Source organism: Chaetodon auriga, chromosome 7, assembly GCF_051107435.1.
Source record: "Chaetodon auriga isolate fChaAug3 chromosome 7, fChaAug3.hap1, whole genome shotgun sequence".
NCBI lineage: Eukaryota > Metazoa > Chordata > Actinopteri > Chaetodontiformes > Chaetodontidae > Chaetodon > Chaetodon auriga.
This window is the reverse complement of record NC_135080.1, coordinates 8,608,846-8,629,600: the sequence shown is the minus strand read 5'-3', so window position 1 is coordinate 8,629,600 and position 20,755 is coordinate 8,608,846. Positions and strand designations below refer to the sequence as shown.

The window sequence follows — 20,755 nt, the reverse complement described above, 5'->3', positions numbered from 1 at the left end:
GTTGTCCAATCCTGTTAAATCAATAAACGGACTTTACTGTGCATGGCCGATGCTCCTCTCCTCATCCATGGCTGTTGTGTTTTGTAGGCCGTCCTCACATGAGGGCGCTGTATGCTCAGTCCTCTTTCCCCACAGTGTCAAAATACTCCATTGCAAGTAAAAGTACTGCACCCAAATTTTTCAGTGTACTCATCATGCACCCTGTTGTGTACATATTACAATAGTGGATATAGCTAGTTATTTATATATGATATATATTAATATGTAAGCAGCTTAACTGTTGTATTTGGTCGAAGTAGAGCTAATTTTGACTTCTTTATATACTGTTTGGTAGTTTATGTATCAAGTATAAAATGTAAATATGTAACAATGAGAAAATTGAACTTAGGTAGGCCTACAGTACTTTATGAGTCTGTCTATTTTCTGTTCCCCTCCAGTCACATTTCAGGGGTAATTATTGCAGCCTAGGCTACTTTTTACTTCCTTTCAGACAGCTGTGGAGACTAGATTGTTTTCTAAGAGAAAATCTTTACAAACAAAAAATATAGTGAATCTGTAAGATATGTTTGTTCGAGATGAAATAACCAAATAATACATAAAATAATTACATTTAGTTCCACCTGGACCATCTAGCCTGAAAATGCTGTTTACATGTTAATGCATTAATAAATCTAGTAATACATCTATATCAACACTTCTGCATGAGTGCCTTTACTTTTGATACTTGAAGTACATTTACTGAAAATACTTACTTGTTTTACTTGAGTAAAATTTCAGAATACCATAACAGAGTAACACACGGTAATAACATAATGCTTTAGACGGTAATTACTTTGTAGATAAATGTGTTTAAATTCAAGACTATGTAGTGGACAAACTCCTTTATTTTTTCAGCAGCCTATTAAAAAAACACACATTTCTTGTAACAGTCAGTCGTGGCTTTATGAGTATTTTCATGTCCTTTCTGTCTTAATATACAGATGGAATCTGACAATACACAGTAAAACACATGAAACATTTGAGTCTTCACAACATTAACAGTTCAAATGTATTTAATAGTAACAAAATAACATGAACATAGAGCATTAATATCAAATGACCAGTGGACAGTTTACAACAGTTCCTGAGTTGTTACACAAATCATCGACACTAATGTATGAAATGACAGGCTCAACACTGCAGAAACACACTGAACAGTAAACACTGTAAATTTATTTCCCACAAACAGTTTTATTGCATATTTACAATAAGGTATGGAGTGCAATGTCCGAAAATGAAAAGATTAAAAAAAGGTATGCGTTTATGTACATTAAATACTGAGTCAAAACTGGACAATATGTCCAATACTCACAAAATAATTAGTAAAGCACAGAAGGTCACTTATACACAGAAACAGCACTCTAAAAATCATACTTCACCACCTTTATAGTACATAATAACTTTGCAGCATAGTGGGATATATGGTATTCAAATTCACGGGTTACTCGTACATACTTGTTATCATCTGTAAATATAAGACAGGCTGATTAATTGTGCCTTTTGAATCTGAGCTCATCAGCCTTTTACTGTCTGCTGCTTATTGCCTGTATAACTACAGTATATACAAAAACAGGTTTCCACCCGCCCCCACGTGAAACACAATATGTTTATCTCATGAACAAAGATAATGTAAAGGAGTTCTGTAAAACAATTTCAGTGTACTCAGTAAAAAGTTTAAGAGTTATAAAAGAGGACTTGTCCAAAAAACTGTGAAGGAATGTAGCTTCCAGCATCTTTTGCGATGACACCATGGACCAAATATCAAACTCCACAGCTTTGAAATGGTTTTACTGTATGATAAAAACATGCCGGAAAATGAACCAAATAAGGAGTACGACAAACAAACAAACAAACAAACAAACAAGGTTTTACTTGAAAATGAATAATAACAGAAGGAAATAAAAAAAAACACTGTTATAAAAAACGTGAACTGGTGCCACAAAACGATATTAAAATTACTTTGGCAAGTTGGTTGATTTGATTTTTATGTGCATCAGAGAAGAATGTGCCATGTTACACCTCAAACTTTACCATCTGGAGCATCATTGTAGCAAGTTAACCTCAACAGTTTGTGTTTTAGCCTCGTTCCCTCTCATCGTCTGTCTCAGCCGTCAAATGATGAACGAAGACTTGTGGCGAAAATGGCCCTGTGAAAAACAGCAGCTGGAAAATTAGTATGCACGACTCCTTCTTCACAGTGAGACAAGCAATAGATGCCGTGCATGTTTGCAGATTTTGTTACCTCATCCGCATCGCCATAGTCCACACCCTCAGTCTGCGCTGGCCAGTTGTAGCTGAAACAAAACAAATACGTAAGAAAATACAAAATCGTCCACGTCGTGTAGGATCAAAGGCAGATTAACATATCGTCTCTTTCCTTCTGCGGAGCTGTAGTTCCTACTCACTTGTTTTCACTGTGACCTTTTTTGTGGAAGCATCCACGTTTAAGGGAATGACAAATGCAGGCAGCCAAACAGAAGAACACAATCACGGCACCGAACGACTTGAGGAAAATCCCAAGGATGTCGACGTCGTCTGCAGCAGGACACAGAGAGCATATCGATGGCTGACTTACATCAGCAGACCACTCTCATTTTTATTCTTCTATAGTTTGTTTTGATTTATTTTACATGACTGAACATCAAAGTCGAACATTTGACGCCTTAAAAAACTTCTTATCAAACATCTTTTTTGGCATCAGCTCACATTAAATACGACAGCTTAAATCAAACTGTGGGCTCTGACATACGATTCATCAAAAATCAATAATCAACAGTGAAAACAAAGTATATCCGCAGTCCAAAATGAAATAGCTGAGAAGACTGACAGGAATGACTCGACAGATGGGTTTCAGGGAAAAGTACGGTAAACATGGTAAAATAAAAGTAAAATACCAAAAACTCAAATATCAAATTCAAACCAAAGTGACTTTGTTCAGCAAACAAAAATGTGAAAAAAAGGTTTAAAGGAGCTGAAAAAGAACCTGTCCAACCCTTTTCCTCCTGATCACCGTATAAAAAACCTTTAAAAAGCTGCATCACCCTCTAAAAACAGTACATCAAAACCAAAGTTAACACAACCCTTGCTGTGATTCCTGATTCTCAAAGTTGACAGACTTTGTGCACAGTTACAATTTCATTTTTTATGTTGGCAGCAAAACAACAGATTTCAACTACAGTGCAATAAATAACTTATGTGGACGGCTGCGCCATTCTCCTCCTCCTCCTCCTCCTCCTCCTCCTCCTCCTCCTCCTCCTCCTTCTCCTCCTCTCCTGCTCTTTTACTGTCGACTGCACATTCGTTTGTTGGGCTTAATGAAAACTCTTCTTGTGAACATGGTTAACGCGACAGAGCTGCTGAACAGGACATGGATGGATGTAATCAGAGAATTTCAGATCCTTTCATGGCTCACATGACCTGTCCTGTCAACTGTCCTACTTCTGACAGATGGCCTGAGTTCATTGCCCACCTTCTCAGCTGTTTCCCATTACTCATTAATTGTGTCAGTACACTGATTACCTGCCCGCCTCGTCTAGACTTTTCAGCCACATGTACCAAACTTTGCAGTATCGTCTTTTTTTTTTTTTTTTTTTTAGCACTCTCCACACGCGTTACAGACATCAACATGAAGACATTTTGGCCTCAGAAAACTCTGAGTCAGACATTGTGACACTCACAGACTTCCATCATTTGCGCGGGACACTGCGCATGTCCTGCATCGTTCTTTGCCTGGCAGTAGTACTCCCCTGCGTCCTCCTTCCTCACTCTTCGAAATTTCTGAGGAGATATTTTTAGACATGACACACTGCATTGTCAACAAAATGCTAAAGGGATGTTTGACTGTGGATAAATTCTTACATTTTCGTGTTGAGACATTTTATGACAGGGGCTGAAACGTGCCCAGTGTCATTGTTGAACTTCTGCTACGAGACTTTTAACCAGTTATTGCGTCTTTGAAGTAAACCATGAACACATCACATTGGCCTTGAATGCAACATTATCCTCCTTTTTAAACTTTATCCTCCAGGCTTCTCCACTGGTGATCTGTACATGCATGCGTTAATCCTGCCATTAGTCATATGATGGTGAAGGTTTTATTTAGATTAAGCTGTTGACATTTACATCGGATGAGCTGTAAGTGAGTATCATTGATGCTAAAGAGCCCCATCCATAAAGAAAACAGTCAGCAGCTACTTCCTCCACGTTTGTCTGTGGCAGATTTTAATACAGGGACATTTCTAATAATATCGCTGTATTGACAGTTATTATTGTATGTATGTTCCATTAACAGGCGATGCTATGCTTCTGTCTCTCTCACCAGGCCTCCCGTGTCAGGGTTGATGCTGTAGGACGAGTTGACCAGCTTCGGGCTGTTTTTGGGGTCCTGAGGAAGCTCCTCGTTGTTGTGGAACCAGCGGTACTGAGGAGCAGGGAAGCCCTCGTTCTCCAGACATCGCAGCTCGGTGGATGTTCCCACTGTGACGGCCTCTGGCACGCTGCACCGTGGTACCACAGGTTTCACTGCACACACACACACACACACACACACATATCAGTCTTTAGTTACTGATTGAACTATTGATTGATTATTTCTTTATGTTTTTCATTCATCACTTGATGCAATAAAATGCCCAAATATGACAAATAATGATTACAAGTTAACTGAGTCTGAAGTAATGACATGAAGGATTAGTCCGACATTTTGGAAACGCACTTAATTTGTTTCCTTGTCAAGAGTTAAATGAGAAGATTGATACCGTCCTCATATCTGCTCCTTCCATATGAAGCTACAGTGAGAGGAGGGTTAGCTTAGTTCAGACTGGAAACACTGGAAACACTGGAGTGCTTCACAATAAAAGCATTAGATATTAAATAATACCAACAAAAATGCAAGTTCATAAAAGTAAGGGAACATAAGTAAGTTCCACTTTCACTGTATGATCTAATAGTGAGAGGTAAACTACTCAAAATTTTAGGGGCAAAGATACCAAATGCTCGGTTTGCCTTCATTTTAAGTAGAGAACATCGAGTCGTCACCTGAGACACACAGTAATTCAGAAATGTACTCATGTAGAACCTGACGGTAAATAATTAAGATTTTATATTGAATTTGAGACTCTACTGGAAACAGGAGGAACACCTAACGTGGTGAGGTTGTCACCAACCTCACTCTGACTAACAGTCTGACACATCACTGCTTGTAAAACAGCACATTTTTGTTTTCACACTTCAGTTCTGTTCTGTTCTGTTTAGTTCTGCAGTTCCACATTTAAAGTACACGTATATGTGTTTGGTGTTGTTTTTCTCATCCAAGTCTTGGAAAGTTAATTACCACATTTACCAAAAAGTCAAACTATTCCTTTAAAATCTCTCTAACAACCCCCAAATCCTGAAATATTTCCCCATGATAATACAAAAACAACAGCAACTGTTGTTCAGTCATTTTCTATTTAACCCACAAGAACATGATGTAGATGTGCTGGATGTCTGAGCCAATCATGGGCCGGTCAGTGATGTGATCCCAGCAGACTCCCTGCTCACCATACCTCTCACTGCAAGACTAATAAGAATCTCATCAAAGTCCCTCTGATCGTCGATGGCGGCCACCTCGCAGCGGTACTCTGCGGTGTCTGACCGGGTGGTGTTGAAGATCAGGATGTTGGCCGGCTCTCTGAGCTGAGCTCTATGCTCCAAGTCCCCTTTTCAGGGAGAAAAAAAACACTTTACAATTGCTCATTCACATACACAGCGTGACTTCACAGTTCAGGAAAAACAGAATTCAGTGCCAACAAGTTCTTTCAAGGTAGCATTCATTCGCTGAGCTTCGAGTCCTCAGACACTGCTTTGAAATGCTGTGATCTAACTGGTTGACGGGCTTTCAAAAGGAGACTTTCCAAGCAGTTTACCTGCTATCTTGTTCTGAAAATACACATAACTGGGGACGCCGTTCTTAATCTTTTTCCATTCAATCCTCGGGTTGTTTGTTGAGATGGACTCTATTAAACAGGTCAGTTCGATGGCTGTTGAGAAAACAGAAAGCATGAGAGCAAAAGGAAACATCCCCAAATCACGAAAAGAAAAGCTACTTTGGCTAAATACGTTTGAGTGATTTTCCAGCAACTTACGCTCAAACTCATTTGCCCACACAATCTTGTCCGTGGTTCGGAGGATTACCCCGAGAGATGATGGAATGTGACCTGCGGGGGGGAAAAAAAGGAAGACACTAAAAGCTGAGTAACCCCGGTGGCAAACATTTTCATTAGCAGACATTATCAGCTGGGCATGTTGCCTAATAAACGGCGGATTACAGCGATAAATATAGAACCTCTCAGAGAGTGTGAGAGCCTGTGGGATCTGAATTAGGGTCAACATATCTCATTAATTACTTCACATGTCTGTTAAAGAAGACGGGCACCTGGGACGAAAACGTTACCTGCATTTTTAATGCGTAACATGGATTGAACAGCATCGACTTCTGGCACAAACTGACTCCTGAGAAGAAATATTCTGACTTCAGTATTTGATTTGGGTCCTTTACGGAGGCTAATTGGATAATAATGTGGCACACTGAAAGAGAGAGGGCAAGCTCTGAATGCGAGATTGCTGCAATAAAAATCTGAATAGAGGGACGTGTCTGTAAATATCTGGACGGTGAGACATTTTTTATTGTTCTGGCTTTAGTCCACCGCGCTGCATTTTAAGTGACTGAGGTTAAAGTGCTGACTTTCAGTTTTTTTCTTTGAGGGTGTCTACACACCCTCAAAGTGCTGACTTTCAGTTTTTCCTTTGTGGGTGTCTACACACCCTGGAGAGCCAGTGTAGGAAGACTTTTATACGTAGTCCCTCCACTTTAAGGACAATGCAGCAGGACAGCAATCATAAGCATACAGACAAGGCAAACACGGAGCTTTTTAGGACCAAAGTCAATCACCTGACCAGAGTCCAACTGAGCATTTGTTTCAAACACTAAAGTCAAAAAGCTCCTGAAATAAGTCAAAGTACAGTACAGTCATTTAAAAATGAGGGATTTCCTAATTATTTATGATGACTTTATTTGAGTCTATGTTCATTCAGCACAACTTCATGTGCTGCACACGGGCTATCAATTTCTTTAAACACTGATTCTCCTACTGAGAAGTCGAAGTCGTCTGTTTGAGGAAAACTGCTGGAAGAAGGAAAAATAAAGACAATGCTTTCAGACGCAAAGTGGATAGGGTTGTCCGATGTCTGTCAAAAACCAATCTGACATCAGAATACGAGCATCTGCATCTCTAGTTCACTGCATCTCACTAGTTTTCGTGTGACAATGTGCCTCTGGGGACAGCTGGAATCGCTCGATGTCGTATCATTCATTAGAGCAGACAGCTCCCGTTTATTTACTCCAACAAACATATTCATACACCCTGAAACATTGTGGCATATCCGTTTTGTTACATTTTTTCAGTTCAGTTTTCAGTTTCTCTGCTAAATTGCGGCACTCGTTTGCACTGAGGTTTGCAGAATAAATTATTTATCAAGATCCCCAAACAAAACAAATCAGAGGCACAAAAATAACAGCAGGAATGTGCTTAAATTCGAAGCACATTTAATCATCCGCCTTGGTTTCCCCCTGGCAAAAACAACATGAGATACTCTTGTTTTAAGTTCCTTGCTTGAGTGCCTTCCTTTAAGCAATCGGTGTTATTTTGAAAATGTCAGATTTTAATGGCAAGAGGCACAGTTGACAAGTTTTATCGAATTTGGGCCAGCAGAATGCCAGTTTATGTGGAAAATAGAGTGGCGAGTGAGGGGTGTGCAGCAACCAATTAGGAAAATGTGAAAATTACAATTTCAGATGTACATCTGATTTCAAATCGTGGGGAAAAGTAAGCATGTTTCCACCTTCTGCTTGTACCCTACACTCAACCTATTGTGTCTGTGCCACTTGCAAATGCAATAATTGCTGGGTGCACATGCGACTAACAGCACCCATGCTGAGTAATGAAGGCACTGCAGCTCGCAGTGGGGGCAGTATGGAGGGTTTCAAATGAAGGCTGAAATTAGATAATAACAATTATCTGAGCAGACCCTGAATACTGCAAGACATCTCCTGTTTGCCTGAGGCGCTGTGCTCTCTGACTAACTCTGAGGTATTTATTTAAAGCAGCCTCATTACCGCACGGATGACCCTGAGATGTACAGCGTGTAGCATATAGCTGACGCTCAGCCTGAAAGTGATGAAAACATGGGTCCTGCCAAGCATCCGGTCATACAGGCACAGCTGCAGACACTGATGAGATCTGACTCCCAGGTCTCAGCTTCCGTCTCTGTTGCTGACTTTCCCACCCTGTACATCAAAAGCTATTTTTAGCCCAGCTGTGACTGGACATCCTGAGAGACACAAGCTCAACCAACAAACGCTCCCTGGGCATATGCACGTACGAGGTATTGAGCCTTAAAACTACTCAGCGAACTGCTTGATGCGTGGTGGAGTGTAGAGCTGTAGGCACAGTCTACAATCAGGGCAGAAACTTGCTTCATACTGCAAGTTTCGATAAACAATTTTTTTTTTTATTAACACAAGACATGAGCTGGAATCTGCTACATCCACACTGCACGTGTATTATATTACAAAAAAATATCAAATACGCATTGAAATGCTGACAACTTTCCTCATTTCAGGGATTGCAACATGACAGTGTGTAATGTGTTATTCTGAGTTTACAGGAAATGATTCCCTTAATATGAAGTTCTGCTGAAGTCCCTTTGTTTTTGTGAAGCACTCTGTAACACTGATATAAGGCCCTTGGGGGCGACCTTTGTTGCATGTCACCCTCCCCCCTCTTCTCTCTTTGGACCATCATTTCCAAAAACAAACCAGAGAAGATTCCACGATATAAACTTTTCAGTCCTTATTATTCGCAGTAATTAATAACTGATAGTGTGGTTACAGCTGGCGAATGGTGCGTGCACACCAGAGTAACCAAAATCAAAAAGGAGTGCACCAGCTGCACAAGCAGACGCAGTGTTGACATGATTCTTAAAAAAAGAAAAGTAGGCCGTGGGAAAGAATAACCACGGTCAATTAACGAGACAGTGTGTACCTAATTACTAATACAAGCTTAGAATAAAAGCATTCATACAACAATGGCTGGTCCCCTGGTGACACAATGTAGGCTGAACAGAAGACAATATTTTTGAATTATGAAAAATAATCTCAGCGCTTGCTGGAAAGCAAACACAGGCTCATTTTAATCCCTCTGTTATTGCGACGCATAGACAGACGAGGTGTATAGTCTGTTCTCAGAGAAATGTGCTCTTTAATAGCCACATTCTGCAATCCTCTTATGTTCTAAATATGAAAACAACAACCCATCCCCGTCCCCGCAGCAAACAAAAATGTTGAACCAGTGCATCTATAAAAAGCCTTTTTCCCAGACATTCCAGTGCTGTCGCTGCAAATATGCTGCAGGCAGAGTCGGCCGCAAGCGACATTCTGGAGTGACTGTGTAATAACAACTAATCACTCCAGTAGATTAGTAAGAGGCAGTGGTGTTGTCATAAGCACTTGAGGGAAATGTAAGAAGGGGACACATTAACTGTGTTTTGCTCTTTCCAGGCCAAATGAATGACACTGGTGATGAACAAGTCCCTAAACTGCAGGACTACAGGGTGAATGCAGAATGTAGCTTCAGCAGATTTAACCTGGACATCGCAGGTTTTCCAAGACACCAGATATCTCGACAATATTTCCATGGTGATGGAGCAGTGTAGCCGTCAAGATCATGGAGTCTAGGGTTGGAATATTTCCCTCGGTGTAAACTACAGCTGCAGCGATTAGGAAAGCATTACAGCAAGCACTATGATAATCAATTAATCACTTTAGTCATTTGGTCAACAAAAATGCTGATGATTATCTGGTTCCAGCTTCTCAAATGTGAATATTTGCTGCTATTCTCTGTCACATATGACTCACAAACTGGGTTTTGGCCAAATAAAAACAGGATTCTGAATAATTTTTGCTCCAGGAAATCAAAACAGGCATTTCACCACTTTTTTCTGACGTTTTATAGATAAAACGATGAATTATAATAATTGATAATCGATGACAAAAACAATACATGCATGATACTGTAAGCTTGGGATAACACGATTTTTCCAACCCTCAAGCTACTTATGAGGGAAATTTGATGTAAAGGGTTTAACATCATCTTACTCCAAAATCAGAACCAGAGGAGGAAAGCCAAAACATGAATTTTGTCTTAATTTCAACACAATTATTTCAATTTATGCACCGATGCGTCCAAGTCATGCGAAGCATGAATTAAACAATGTTAAAACTGATTACTATTCATTATTTAAACCTAAAGGCAGTCTAAAACTCGAGGGCAGAATTTTAGACTACCAACATTAGTCTAAAAACGAGCGACATGAACCCACGCTGAACATAAGAAACGAAGCTCTGCCTGTCAGTCGCTTAGTCATTTGATTCACACTTGCAGAGCGGACCTGGATGAACAGTTCAGCAGTCACTGATGCAGTCTGTCATTTGGAAATGACCCAGTCCACTGCCAGTGTTCAGCCAGCAGCAGGGTGACCTCACGCCAGTGCTCACCAGGGTGGATGCAACTTATCACTCAGCACCAGCTGCATTGATCCGCCCAAAAAGCTCCAGCTGTTGTTGCACAGGGATGATGAGGCATGTCATCTTCGACATGTGACCCTCCGTGGCTGATTCTTCATTTTCTACAGATGCCCCCGCTCCCCACCATCAATCACTGCGTGATCACTAAAGGTCAATACACACGCGCTTATCAAATCCAACATTGGAAAGGATTAAAGCAGGTTACAGAGGGTCTAACTGAAATCTGAATAGCATTCATTTTAAATGCACGAGTGTGTGATTGTGTTTCACGCACGATACACTCAGCGCACGCATGTTGTTTGAGATGCTCGTGCAGGCCTGTGATTTCTGGTACCCTTCATCACAGGACTGACACGAGCGGTCCCCCCTGACATATGGCTGCCTCTGCGCTCGCTCAAAGTACCGTTTGCTTTGTTTTCACTCTGAAAATGTCCTCACAAAGACAAATAAGCACATGAGATATGTCGAGGTTTGGTTAAATGTTCCTACAGTAAAGAAAATGAGGGGACCCCTCACGTTAAAAAGCGCTTCCTCCGGCTCCGGTTAGCAAACAGTACCGTGAACGTAAATTCAAACGTTACAACGTGAAGGATGCTCTTACAACTACGTCATTTTCCAGGTCTGCTTTCGCACAGCAGCAGCGGAACGTTGCCGTTAATGGAGAAATGTCTCAGCGACAACAAAAAGCCGAGAAAACACAAACAACACACACCGAAGACGCTTTGTTGACTGTTCCCAGCCTGTTTGTGTCAAGCTAACATCTACTCTAACGTTAGCACTGACAGCTTCGTTCCAGCTTCACATTTAACGGCAGTCTCACCTCGTTAAGCGCTCAAACGCGTCAATAATGTGGTTGTGGGAAAAGGGAAAGAACTTACCGAGGCTGGTGTAAAGGAAAAAACAAGCCACGAGTCGCGCAATCGCCATCTTGCAGCGTCTAATTTATCGGGTACAGTAGCTCACACTCAGCACCTCTGAGAGGTATGAGGATGAGGCAGAGCAGACTGGTGGATGTTGCCATCGACGTGTTTCCATAGCTACAAGGGCTGAGCCGAGGGCGCCCTCAACGCTGCCTGACAGGCGGAGGGCGGGGAAACATGTGCTCCTCCTCCAAAGGCAGTGGAGAAGTATCACTGTAAAAAATACTCCATTACAAGCAACAATCTGGCATTGAAAATGTAGGTAAAAGTATGTAAGTTTAATCAGGAAAATATACTATTAAAAATACTTCATGGGGAAAAATGCCCACTGTGAATGGAGGGGGAGGAAGTACTCAGATCACACACTTCAGTAAAAGTAGTAAAACTACAGTGTAAATATAGAAAGTCATGCGTTCAAATTTTGCAGTACAAAAGTGTTTGCATCGAAATATAAATCAAAAGGTAAATCAAAAGTAAAAGTACTCATCATGCAGAATGGCCCTTCTCAGAATAATGTAGGCTTTATTGTGTTGTTGGATTGTAATTGTTGATGCATTCATGTGTACATTATGTTGAAGCTGGTAAAAGAGGGGCTGATTGTAACTGCTTTGCACACTTCATCTGTGGGATTTTATCTTGATCTGTAATATTACATCATAATTTATTTGTTGATGTGTTTTGTATTGTTAATCTGAATCTGTAAAGTGAATAGTACCTAAAGTTATCAAATAAATTGAGTATAATGTATAAGTATTTTGTACAGGACTGCAGCTAATGATTATTTCCATTATGGATTGATCTGCTGATTATTTTCTCAATTAATCAATTGATTGTATGGTTTGTAAAAAATTCAGAAAATGTAATATAACCGATGCCCATCACAATCACCCAGAGCCCAAAGTGAAACCTTCACAATGCGTGTTTTTGTTATTATAATACTTGATAGGGAAAGAAGTATTTGAGAAACTGGAACCATAAAATAGTTGCCAATTAATCGACTAATCATTTTAGCTGCAATTGTACACTTTCATATGTTTTTAGCCTTAAACACTGAATTTGTAAAGTGACAAAAATGTCAAATAATTATAGTGGAGTTAAGGGCCATAACAGAGATTTTGTACATTTTTTTCCATTTACTAATCATGTACTAAATCAAATAACACGTTACATAACTGCTGACATTCTGCAAATCACTCTGCTGGATTTTATCACAAGTTTACCATAGAAACAGAGCCCAAATATAAATGTGTGACATATTAAAACAGCTGTTCAGGCTGTTGAGGAGCTGTGATCAAAACTGAGAAAATAGTTCTGCTTTGAGCTTCAATGCTATACTGCGAATACTGATGTGCTTTGTGGTACTCAAAAACACTGTGACACATTTTGACTGCAAACAGGCCATTTTACAGTTTTGTTTCCGGCTCCTGTAAACAAGTTACAACCAAATAAATTGGTTTGAATCACAGGCAGACTTTGCATTTCTGAGATACAAATAAGTTAAAGGTTATGGAAAGCTGTAAATGCTGTTTCACACCGTGTCTTGGAAATCTGTGGCTCCAGTAAATAATTATTCTTCAGTATCCATGAGCCAGCTAACATAAGACATACATTCTTTTGACTCAAATGACTAAAAATAAATAAAAATAGAAACTATATTCTTCCACTGTTTGGTTAAGTATTCATTTTTAGGACCATAAAAGGTGCTCACACACAGCTAAATATGTTGGAGCCTTTAAATATCTATGCATTGGAAAAGGTTTTTTTGCCTGTAAGACAGAGATGAGGGCTTATGTGCCAATTAAAACCACTACAAGGGCATCAGGGCGGAAGATGGACCGCGCACAGACAGGAAATGCCTGTGCATCATTGTGACAGGCATTGATCTCTAAAGTCAGCATACGTTTCTCCTTTGGACCAGTCCTCATTTCCAGTCCGTCACCAAGCCATTATAAAATCACTGATTGAAAAAAAAAATATAACGAAAAGATAAGCAGACTTGTGCAAAATGAAGATTTCAATGAAGGGCTAAGCAGGCTTTTTTGTAATAGCTGAATTTTGCACAAATATAGCTGCATCCTCTGTAATTATTCCTCTGCAGCTGACATCAAAGGGACCCTTCTATGATTCAATTAATGGTTTTTTGTCTTTATTTTCTTTGCTCACATTTAGCAGCTGATTTGGGTTCCCGCAAACAAACAGCAGGTGGCAGTGTAAAACCAGGCATGAGAGCAGCTGTCAGTGCATTAGACACACTGAGAAATAAGACAGCACCATCTTACAGGAAAGTATGAACAGTAATGATTTTCACACAATATGAAGTCGATTTAGTGATACTTCAGAAAAGCTGTTATTTTACGGGGATTATATATGAATTAATGTATTATTGTACATATTATATGCAATGCATTACATCTTCTTAGTCACAGAAAACATACACTGGTTTTAAAAACTATGTTACAGCAAATGAGTGTCACGTACTGATGTGTGTCCCCTCTGAATACAACCTCTGATCCAAACACTAAAATACAAAAAGGCCAAAATAAAAGAGCCTGTGGCCCTCTGTGAGTCCTCCTGCACCATCAGACCACGCTGCTGGCCCTCCACCGCTGCAGTGTTGGTAGTATATGTTGCTAGGCAATCCTTCCTCTGTTGCAAAGGCCCTTCTGGCCGCCCTTTGTTACATCTCATTGAAAACAGTGCGTTTCCATTGTTTCACAGATGCAGTGACGCTAGAAAGAAATATTCTGGTTTGTAATGTGTTTTTTTGTTTTTTTTGCTTGTACAGACTCAAGCAGCTTCTTTTTGTCACCATTTCAAACCAAGGACATTTGCATCGCAGCTGAATGTGATCACGGGGGAGAAATCTGTGTCGAAAATGTTCAGGTCGCTCCAACCTCAGTCAGTCGAGGTGAAGCTCATTCTGAGCCAAACTGGTGATGCCATCACTGTGAGTCATATTCCAGGTGTTGCTTATTGACACCTTCATTTCCTGTGGTGCGTCGATGAAGTCGCCGGTTTGTTTGCATCATTTGCGGCGTGAATGTATATATTTCACGAGATGAAGAATGCAGTGCTGTTGGTTTTCCGATTTAATATCCACTCGTCTATCCAGTCTGAAACCCACGAGCCTTGTTCCCGTAAGCTTGACAGACAGGTCTAACAGCAGCCGAGCTATTTAAGGTGTGCACCGTGTTGAAGTAAGAACAGGATATGAAAGCATATCAGCCTGCATCATTATGCAAAATACAGTGAAATGAAACAGCACATTTTCTTTGACATAAAAGAGGATTATAACACTCAGGTGCTGCAGGTTGAATAAATGAAAGGAGTTTATATTCTTTCTCATAAACGGTGACATCCAGAGATTGCCACTGTATTATAGTACTGATGAGATAAGTTTTGTTGGGGTTTATTAGTGCAAAATGTGGACAAAAGTCTCATAAACAAGAAGCAGATTTTCGAAAAAGGTGATTATTTTTCTACAATCTACACCATGTATTTTACATACTAATGTTTTGTTTATTTCCCCCCTGAAATGTAGTTAAATTAAAGGAAATTTTGCTCGCATATAAATTAAAAAAGAAAAGGTAGTTCCTCTAAAGCTTGAATACATTTTCTCCTCTTAGCACAGACTTCAGTCACATGTTCCACCTGCAGCCTGCTGTCTCTTAGCTGCTGGATTCTGGGAGCTACAGCAGAACACAGAGCACACAGTCTGCAGCAGATCACCCACCAAATTTGCTCTTATCATTGCAGAGAGTTCTGCGACGAAGCCACAATAATTTCATGTTTATCTCCACTCAGACATTAGGGGGGATGTTAGAGAACATACAGAGTGGAGAGCTGGCATTGCAGCTCGTATTGGTGCGTGCTAATGTGAGCTATTGTAATACACGATCTGTGCACTTCAAGATAAATGATGGCACTCCAAGCCTAAGTGATTCAGAAATGCTAATGTACACTATATATGGCAGCATATTGGTCGTAATTGTAACAGTTTCTTTGATGGATATTCTTATCTCTAATAACCTTCTGAGTGTCAAAATCCTGCTCTTTGAAGGTCCCCTCAGAGCTCCAAAGCCCCTTCCTGCAGCTATTATTAGTGTGCATGTAAAGACGTTTTCTTTCCTGCTAATATTTCTGCTGCTTATTGTTCTTTTCCCGCTAACGCTGTAATCTAATTCCTTCTTTAAGATGTAGTCCGCATCCCAACTTAAAACTGCAGAGATTCTTCAGGATGTGTGTGTGTGTGTGTGTGTGTGTGTGTGTGTGTGTGTGTGTGTGTGTGTGTGTGTGTGTGTGTGTGTGCGCGCGCGCTATTTTTGGCCTCTGCTCTTCAGAGTTTTATTTTGCATGCAGAAGATGCAGCTGGCACACATTCGTCTATAGCTTTCATTAAAAAGCTGCAGCCAAAAAAGTGTCAGCGGGGCTCCTCGGAGCAGGAGTGGGACTTTAAGAAGCAGCTTGAGGTTCAGATAGGGAAGCAGCTCCAAAATTCACAGACATGACAATCAGATAGAAAAAGCTGGCGAATAAAGCAGGAGAGGATGAAGTTTCACATCATGGTGGCTGAAGGACTTAGAGATGTGTGCATTAAGGTGGGATTCAGAGGGGCTTCTCTTCAATTTCTTTGCATGAATAATTTCCCTTTAAAGCCTTTTTTGACAATAATCACACTGAGATACACTCCAGTAAAATAATAATAATATACAATTCATCATGTAGTATCATCATGCAGTAGTTTCTTTCTTTCATCATAAACCAGAACACTGACATAAAGCGATTTGTTCATTTTCAATTTTTCTCATGCTACATGGTAATATCTTATACAATTAACAGTTATTAAACACTGTAGAATGTAAGTAGAAATGCATACTTTGAAAATTTGAACTACTTTTATCCTGCTAATTTCATTTCATAGTTATAGATACTAGTTACTTTGCAGATTGAGATTCTCCCGAAAATCTATGATCTCCTTATAAAACAGAGGCACAGTAGTAAAGTAGTTAAGTTAGACCAGCTAGACTCACTACAACATGAAAATACTTCTTACAGGGAATCCACCAGTAACGATAATCTGACAATATAATATGTCATATTAGAGCTCTGAAGTGCATTTTGCTGATAATGCTTTTGTATTTTTAAAATGCTTTCTAGAGTAAAATATTGAATGCGGGACTTTTACTTGTAATAGAGTATTTTCATATTGCAGTATTGTTACTTTTATGCCAGCATAGTGCCTGACTGCATCTTCCACCACTGCTATTCTTAAATGATGGAGTCTTATTTCACGAGATTATTACCTTTTAGCGGGCACATCCATTACATTCAAATAGAAAACTGACCCTGCAGTAACCTCATTTTAAATGCTGTTAACCCCCCTGTAAATAAATAGATTAAGCTTCAGCAAGAGCCAGGCTGCCAGACACTTATCCACAATAATTAATTATCTGCTGAGACAGTCTCTTTCACTCTATGTCTTTTTATAATTTGCTGTCAGGATTCAGTTTATCTCTGTATTGGTTTATGCTCAGTTTGAAGCAGTGCTGGTGAGGCCAAGCCTGCCTCTAAGTGTCAATATCTCAAAGAACATGATATCTGAATTATGTAACATGCAATGACCAGCACTCAGTGGTGGAAGAAGTAATCAGATCCTATACTTAAGTAAAAGTAGCAATACTACACTGTGGATATTCTCCATTATAAGTTCAACTTTCAAAGTAAAAGTACTCATTATTCTGAATGGAACCTGTCAGAAATACATCATTATTATTGGCTGATTATTGGATTTGTGAGTAAGCTCAGTTGGTTGATGTGGAGATAATTTTAACAACTATCATAGTGGAGTAAAAGTACAATATGTTCCTCTGGTGTAAGGTGGAGTTGAAGCTTAAATGGCTGCGGAGCTTGTTGTACTTCATGGTGTTACCTGGTGCTGACCTCTTGTGTACCATCAGGTGACCCATTCATGTAACACAAAATGCTTATTTGACCTACTTGTTCCCAAACTAAGGAGCTCAATGCAATGATCAAACAGAGCGGTGATTGAACAAACATCAGTCACCTCCTTGCCAGTTAAATAAGCAGCCAATCCATCGAGTGAGGCGAGATCAGCTTCCTTCAGTTTATCAGAAAGATTCTCATTCAAAATCACCTAATTTGGAGATACCTGGTTTTCACTGGATGGGGAGGGTATGAAAAACTGTAACATGAAAAGTAACTAGAAACTAAAGCTGTCAGACGAAAGTACAAGAGTAGCCTCTGGAATATAGTGAAGTAGATGTATTTGTACTTAAGTACTTGAGCAAATGTACTCAGTTACATTCCACCGCTGCCAATCACATGTAGTAGGTCCACTGTCATGTCAGCCTACATACTGTGCGTATGACAGCATATCATACGGTTGGATATGTCACGTGTGTGCATTGTTAAGGGCTGACAATGCCAGGACAGCCCCTCACCTTTTCTCTTCACACATTTTATGACTGAAATTACAAGCAAAGACGTTTAAATGTGATTACAGTCACTAAATCTGAGTCTGACTGAGCCGATAAATGTAATCACTGAGTACAACTGTTAGCAGGTTATTAGTGACAGTTTTAATTCTGCTGTAATAATAACTCTCTCCAAGAAACAGTCTAACCTCAATACAGCAGTATTAATCTCTTGAGAATAGACTGTACTGATCAGCTGGCTGGCAGGCTGAATCCATGTGCATTGCCAAACACTGCAGAAAGTTCCTATATTGGTCGCAATGGGATTAACTCTCGGAAAGTGATCACAAGTCGAAACACAATAACAGACTAAGTATGCCCCCTCTGACACACAGACGGATTCTCCCCTCGGCCACAGAAAATTGAACTTATTCTTTCTCGCTTAAGAGATGCTCTGAACAGAGTTTCAGTGAGGTTAAATGGCACCAGGACGCTACAGAACACGTCGCAAGAGTCAGAAATTAGCAGGCGGCGCATCTACAGCTCAATTAGCACTGCGTGTATTAATAGATTTCACAAGTTAGCTGAAAGATGGCATGATGTGCAGGAGAAACTTGATGATTTCAGTGTGATAAAAGGGAGCGGGCAGCTTTAGATTAAGACGTTTGCTTATTTGTCACATTGCGTAACCGCGCTGTTGCTTGGAATATTAATAACTGGGTGTATTTAACCAAGGAGGAGCACTTTTTCTGTACACCTGTAGAGACACATGTGAAACTGTGGAAATGGTGCATGTGACCTCCAGCTGAAGTGGCCTAAACATCATGTCTTCATGTTTGTAGGTGGGACGCAGTTGAGGGAGTGCAGAGACAGTGTGAAGTCAGAAAGTGAGGGCTCATTCTGAGCTGAGTCAGATTCTGCTGCAGTTCAGCCTGCTAAAAAAGATGAAGGGTGGCGCTTCGCTAATCCCAAGCGTCCCCCACAGATCCACCCTTCAGGTGGGTTGTTCACAGACTCCACTGATGACCAGCGAACATGACAAGTGATTCTCATCTGAGGGGGAGTGCAGAGAGTCAAAGTGACTTTTTGAGGCCTAAAGCCCTCCTGCCGACGCAATGCATGTGTCATTCAAATCTGACTGAGGGAGAGAAAGAGACACAGCCGAGTCTGTGAAGCTGACTTGTTTCAGTCCTGGTTTTAGAGTTCAAATCCCATTTTTACCATTAAATGACACTGCTCTGTCTCTATCAGCACTTCAAAGGCAAATTTAGACATCATATCCAGCAAAAGAAGTGATTAAAACAGTAAATTAACTAAATGAGACTTTCTTATGCAGTGGATTTCACATGCTCAGGTTGTGAAAGTTTGCAACACCTTGCTCTGATTCGCTGAGGCTGTTGATTGCTTTGTTAAGGTGAAATGTGTCAGTGCTGGCAGTTGACGTCAGCGCCAATAAAAGAAAGAAAAATTAGCATTTTGTGTCAGAGACGCTCATATGCAGAATAAGGACAGCGGTCGGATGAGACAGTATATGTAGAGGATATCATCACAAAACATTTCATGCTGCGGAGTCACAATTCCAAACAAATGGGACCACAAACCCATTTTTTAAGGGTTAGTTTGGCATCAGATTTCACCAGGACACAAGGGAAACCTCTCAAGGTCTCCTGAATCTCTGCGTCTCACTTCAAAAGCAGCTGTGATGTACCATTGAGGCTATAATTAAATTATGAAACGCTACAGAGACGGTCTCTTTTCATAAGAGCCATACATATTCTTTATTGATTACATTAGGCTCCTTCAGATGTATGTTGTTCAAAGCCAAATGAGATACTGTTATCTACAATTTATCAATATCCGCTCCCAGCATCGCCTCATATATGACGATTTTTTTTTAATGCTCTGTATATCTTACTGTATTCATATCTACCCCTCACTGTTTATTCTGGCACGATACAAACTTGTAAGCTTTTTGCACCTCTGGTCAGATGCTGAACTGCATTACATTGTCTCAGTACTTGTACTATATGCAATGACAATAAAGCTGAATATATTGTAATCTAATTTACAAATCAAAAACATGCACGCCAATCAATGTCCTGTTGGTCGACGACAATTAATCGATGCTTCATTTCAGCTCTAATAACGACAATTAAAAACTGAATGCCCAGAGCCGCAGCAGGTAATCTGCAAATGTAATGACTGATCTAGATTATATATACATTATAGTCCAAAACCTCAGATGATAAGAATTAAAGACTCATTTCCTTCACTGTACTGTGTTGCTGAAATGTTCATGCACACACGGAGGATAATTTTTCTAAAAATACATCTTGATCGTTCTCATATGATGATATCATCATCTGCTAAAGTGGACTAGAAAATGATGTTTGTATTAGGTTAATTTCTAAGATAGATAAGGATAAACATCTTATTGGTCCAAATCAAGTCATGGACAAGTGTTAACACATCATTTCTCAACACTGTCCTGAATAATAAGGACAAAACATAAATACACCCGCAAGTAAAACAAGTGTTTTGTCTGGTGTGTAAAGCACTGCTGACCACTACTGGTTAAAAGCATGAATTATTCTGAGACTATGAGGACATACAGAGCTTGTAAAACACCATAAAGAGACATGCAGCAGAACATCTGCTCAGCAGCTGGCGTGCACGACATCTTGTTTGGTGCAGGCAGGTAAGTCAGCTGCAGGCTGACTGACTGATGCTGCATGGGG

At 40.1% G+C, this 20,755-nt stretch overlaps 1 protein-coding gene across 1 annotated transcript; it reads right to left on the bottom strand.

Annotated features, from left to right (window-relative positions):
* Positions 1-916: 916 nt before the first annotated feature.
* jam3a (junctional adhesion molecule 3a) lies at positions 917-11,704 on the bottom strand. Its single transcript, XM_076735756.1, has 9 exons — positions 11,542-11,704; positions 6,165-6,236; positions 5,946-6,059; positions 5,586-5,738; positions 4,358-4,560; positions 3,717-3,816; positions 2,445-2,574; positions 2,282-2,333; positions 917-2,186 (listed from the first exon to the last, which is right to left on the bottom strand). Exons 1-9 carry the CDS (start codon positions 11,588-11,590, stop codon positions 2,151-2,153), a joined length of 909 nt encoding a protein of 302 aa, XP_076591871.1. The 5' UTR covers positions 11,591-11,704; the 3' UTR covers positions 917-2,150.
* Between the last annotated feature and the right edge of the window lie 9,051 nt (positions 11,705-20,755).